We start from the raw sequence: 5,763 nt of genomic DNA on the forward strand, positions 1-5,763 counted from the left end.
TATCAGCGTCAAAACTCTCTTTCAAATTTAAAACTTTGGATATATAACCAAGGAGAACGATCCTTAAGGAGTCTACTTTAGACTTTTTGCGGAGAAATCTCTTGCTATATTGGTAATGATAACATGTTTTTCTATGAACAAATATATATATATATATATATATATATATCATCATCATCATCATCATCATCATTTAACATCCACTCTCCATACTGGCATGGAACTAGGTACAACTGTCTGTTATAGCATGGTTTCTACAACTGGATGCCCTTCCTAACACCAACCACTTTTTAGTAGTAGTAGGTAACAGAAGCTACCTACTACTTCTAATGCTCCACCTGAGCATTTGAGGGGGCCCTTCCTTTGATGGCACTGCACCTCTTATCTGTCCAAAGCTTGCACTGTGTACAACATATGGAGTTTCAATCCACACCCTTCTAACATATTGGCAGGGCCATCTCCTGAAGGGATTTGTGACTTGTCTGTTTTCTTACTTACTAGGACTTTGGTTTTTGCTAAATTAACCCTTAGGCCCTTAGATTCCAAACCTTGTTTTCACACCTGAAATTTCTTCTCTAGGTCAGGTAGAGATTCAGCCATAAGAACAAGGCCACCAGGATAAAGAAGCTCCCAGGGGCACCCAGTCTTGAAATCTCCTGTTATGGCCTGGAGGACTGTGATAAATAAGAGGGGGCTAAGAACTGATCCTTGGCAAGCTCCTACCTGTACACTGAATTCATTGCTATATTCATTGCCAACCTTCATCTTACTGACAGCATCCCTGTACAGGGCTTGTACCACCCTCACTAACCATTCGTCAATCCCAGCTTGTGCATTGACCACCAGATAAGGGAGAAGAGGGAATCTGTCAAAAGTTTTCTCCATGTCGACAAAAGCCAAGTACAGAGGTTTATTTTTGGCCAAATATTCCTCCTGCAGTTGCCTTACCAGGAATATAGCATCAGTCATGCTCCTGCCTGGCACAAATCTGAACTGCATCTCATCTACACTGACTCTCTCCTTAATTAATTGAGCTATGACCCTTTCTGTGACATTCATCACCTGGTCCAGCAATTTGATGCTTCTATAATTATTTCTGTCAAAAGCATCACCATTGTCTTTGTAGCAGTTGACTATAATGCTGTTACACCAATCATTGGGTATGACTCCTTTGTGGACAATCTGATCAACTATACAGGTAACAAGGCTATATCATGCTCTACCAGATATTTTAAGCATCTCAGTGGTGATTCTTGATGGACTGGGTGCTTTCCCTGTCTTCACATCACTTTCCTTGAAGGATATGCACTTTGGCTCCACCAGCACAACCCAACTGTGTAATGTGTAAGAATCTTGCCTAATGTATCCACTGGGAAGCCATGACCGATCATCCTATTAACCTGGTGCAGGAAGGTTTTTGACGTCATTCATGGATTGTCCCACCCAGGTACTAGAGCCAAGCAAATTTATCTGGCACAGTATGGCCAAGCAAATTGGGGAATAGACGAAGACCTGCATCCCCTGTCAACAAGCCATGGTCCTTCAGTATACCAAAGCACCCCTTGGCAACTATGAACCACCACAGGCCCATCTCAGTCACAACAGCATTGACCTTCACAGAGTTGCTCATACCTACTGACCTAAGTAGACCACTACACTTATTGACCACAGCACAGAAACACAAGAAGTCAGCCGAGCCTTCATCACAAACTGCGTTACCTGTTTCAGTGTCCCAGACATCATCTCATACGATCGGGGTCCACAATTCATCTCAAATCTATGGAATGACACATGTGACCTTTTTGAATCAAAATGAAGTGCACAACAGCCTATCATCCACAGGCCAACGGGTTAGTGGAGAGATTTCACTGCTGCCTGAAGGAATCCCTGACAGCCAGACTTAACGGGCCCTATTGGATTGATTAACTTCCATGAGTGATGTTGGGAATCTGTACCGCTCCAAAGGAAAATCTTAACACTTCCACAGAAATGGTGCCAGGAGAGTTCCTTCCGAATGTGAAGTCAGACCCAGATGTCAAAAGGTAACTCGCACAACTGAGAAACAGTGTGGGTCAGTTGCGCCTTATTACCATACTAACACATGGTACACCAAGACCATCCATACCAAATGACCTACACATAGTTAACTTAATGTTTATTCGATGTGACATGTGACGAAAACCCCTCCAGTCACCCTATGATGGCCCATATGAAGTCATATGTCTGGGAGACAAATCATTCCAATTCCTAATTGGCAGATGACAAGACACAGTTTTCATCGATAGGTTGAAACTGGCCAATCTCGATATTGACAGCCCCGCGCAAGTAGCTCAACCACCAAACAAGGGCTGCCCCAGGCAAATCACACCAAACCTTTGCAAGGAACAGTCACCAAAGAGCCAACTAACTACACACACACACACGGGCAGGGTAGTTAAAATGCCTTCCTGGTTCCAATGAGTCAACAGTTCTGGAGGAGAGTTATATGTAGGGCACTGCCCAAGGATTTGACAGATGAACTGTAGATAGGAACTTTGCTGTGGGCTAGCTAGGGAGCTGGTCTGCAGTGAAGTTGACTTCCAGTTAAGCAGGTTTCTACAAAGCAGAAGTTGACTGGCAGCTGTCACCTTCATAAATCTTTCACTAATACATTCTGGGTCTCCGTTAATTTTTCGTGTATAGTTTAATTAAAGCTATACATGGAAAAAATAGTCATGAGAAATGAAATCCCCATGGAAGTTTTGTACAATATGTTTGAGGTACCAACACCCAAACAATTTGAAACACACATTCTAGCACCAGAAAATGGAAAAGAACAGAAACACTGGAATTGAACCCTAAGCATAAGAGATATTAAAACTCTGAGCAGAGTTTAATTCTCAAAAGTTAGGAGAGACTAATTCTAAAAAGGAGAGATGTTGTGGAAGAATTCGAACCACTCCCCAAGTAACCAAAGGCAGACTGACTCATTGTTATAAAATAAAGAACTGTGAACGATTGGGAGTTCGGACTGGTAAGCAGTTCACTGTGAGCCATTGACTGAGAGCAGTGAGTCTCGTGTAATAGTAATCATATTGTATTGTGTAAATATTTCTTTCCTTCTGCTTTGTTAAATTATTTATCCAACACCAGGATATAAAAATCCCCCTCCCTGTTCTTCTGAGTAGCATCTGTTCTCCAACATGAAAAATCTCTTGACTGGGAACCAGTATCGCAGTAACGATGGTGTCATATCTGCTGTTGATGACTCTTTTATTTTTACCAACAGGATGAAAGCTTCTTCACCAGTGGGATCCAAGCACTGCGACACCAATAGAAGAAGTGGGTGGACTGTAAGGAGTGAGGATCTTTGTTTAAAAATAGACCTCATTTGGTCATATTCCATGAGAGTATCTTGGTCAGCCTATGAAATTTTCAGCCAACACTCATACTTTACAGATTGATCATAACAACAGTATGTGTATATGTGTGCATGTAAATAGATAGTTACTCAAACTGGTAGATAGATAAATAGATAGATTATAATGTGAATGGATTTTCAAAGAATAGCAAAGGAAACAGAGCATCATTTGTGCTTGATACAAAAATATTTGTCACATAAGTGAAGATGGTTCTTATTCAAAAGAAAACTGGGTTGTAGGACTTATCTCAGTTGAAGCTTATTCATTGCATTATATTATATATTTATTTAAAAAAAAAAGAATTTATACTTAATATATTAAATACTAGAATGTAACCCATACTTTCAGAATATACTTTTACAACCATGGCTGATATCTGGAAATATGGCATACATACAATAATTAAACTTTTATCAAATTTCTTGTTGCATATGCAAAATTATGAATACTAATTTTCAAGAGAAAAATATTTATTATTATTTACTCTCCCTTCTTTTCTTGTTCCAATGATTATTTCACTCTCACTGTGTGGCTTTCATTTACTCATTGCCTGCCACCAAGTCAAATATTTCCGCCTGTCCTGCACTTATGTTACCTCTACGTCCCTCTCTCTCTCTTTCTGTCTCTCTCTCTCTTTACGAGATTGCCAGTATTTCTTACTTGAGCATAGAATTCGAAGAGAATGAGATTTCGTGAAGTTCGTACCTCAATTTTATCAGGGAAATGAAATGATCACACTTCAACCCAAAATCGAAACCGGAATGCAGACTCCGCAGTTCGTTAGGAGTTAAGACTAATAATCATAACTAATTAGTCATAAGAAAATGGCGGTATTGTTAACAACATGACAATGTTTACTAGGGAAGAAACCGACCTTACTACTACAGTAGATATTACTGTATCTTTAGGTAAATCAAATCTCATTGAAAATTGGCAATATTTACATTTTCTCAAAGTTTTGTTTGCTTCTCGTTATTTTAAAGTCCACCATTGTCGTTTTATAAACAACTTCGGCACAAACCCAGTCATACTTGTTGCTATGTAATTAACATACCCGCTTTTTACTTAACGTATCTCTAAGTATGTGATTTAAGTTTGTTTTCGCTTTTTTTTAAAGATAATACAAAATGTAAATCATATTCTCTGGTGAATTTCGATTTTGCGAATCCTGAGATACTTAAAAAATGATTATACAATTCAAAAATAACTCAACTTTTAATTTTCAACAGGTTATTATGGGGTTTGTCATTTCATAATTAAATTTTGATTAGATGATAAATAAGTTTGTGAATTGAAAACAAGAATAAACTTTAGTTAATATCATCTACGACATAGCATTTATGCTATGTCGTAGATGATATTAACCTTTTGTTTCCAAATTTTACTTCATTTCACTCTATAAGATTTAGGCATACCTACACAAGTGTGCCTCCCGATTTTGTTTCCTCATAATTTTCAGAAAATTGAATATTTTTAAATGAAATTCTCAGATATACTTTAGATGGTGTAGATTCCGATTATATCGGAATTTGTTGTAAAAAAAATAAACTCCGTAAGTGGGGAGAGAGGTTTCAGAAAATTCACACGAGTCTGCTTTGTTTTTCCATAACTTTCAGAAAAATTGGTATTTTTCAATGAAATTTTCAACAAGCACCTTTCTTAGTGTTTGAATTACGATTATATGAAGAACAAAATTGGTGAATTCGTACACACACAGACACACACACATATATATAGTCACACATCACATATCTACAAAATGTAACTTGAAATTTCGAAAAACATTGTGATATGTGACAATATCTATGTTTGCGTGTTAATTTTTTTTCATATTAAGTTCCGATACAGTCGTAATCTACACACTCTGAAAGGTATTTGTAGAAAATTTCCTGAAAAAGGACCCATTTTCCTGAAAGTTATAGGGAAACAGCCGACTTGTATGAATTTTCCGAAACTCTTCTTCTACCTATATATTTTTTTTTTTGCTTTTTTGTTCTGCTTTTTTTCACAACAGATTTGATATAATCAGAATTTACACCATATGAAGCATATTTGTTGAAAATTTCATTAAAAAATATCCATTTTCTAGCAATTATGAGGAAACAAACTCGGGCGGGGCACACTTGTTTAGGTGACATGATTCCTCTAACTGATTCAAATTCTGTTTTTAACACAAACAGAAGCAAAGTTTCTCAGAAATTAGCTCGAATAATTGGATTTTTTCTTCACGCGATTCACACGGCGATATGCACAACAAAGATTATGTGGAGTGAAACTCTGGGATACCACTGTTATTTATTTTATAACATAAACATGTACAACTTTTAGAACATTGTCATTTTATAAGATTTTGCTGGCAAAT

General features: G+C 37.5%; 1 protein-coding gene across 3 annotated transcripts in view; it reads left to right on the forward strand.

Moving 5' to 3' along the window:
- Positions 1–4,012: 4,012 nt before the first annotated feature.
- Positions 4,013–5,763, forward strand: part of LOC106879447 (uncharacterized) — a 51,767-nt gene continuing 50,016 nt past the window's right edge. For all 3 annotated transcript variants that reach the window (XM_014929002.2, XM_014929003.2, XM_052975218.1), the window contains exon 1: positions 4,013–4,309. In XM_014929002.2, coding sequence (XP_014784488.1) covers positions 4,246–4,309 — 64 coding nt within the window. In that variant the 5' untranslated portion in view covers positions 4,013–4,245. The remainder of the gene's footprint in view (positions 4,310–5,763) is intronic.

This window comes from Octopus bimaculoides, chromosome 20, assembly GCF_001194135.2.
Source record: "Octopus bimaculoides isolate UCB-OBI-ISO-001 chromosome 20, ASM119413v2, whole genome shotgun sequence".
NCBI classification, from domain to species: Eukaryota; Metazoa; Mollusca; class Cephalopoda; order Octopoda; family Octopodidae; genus Octopus; species Octopus bimaculoides.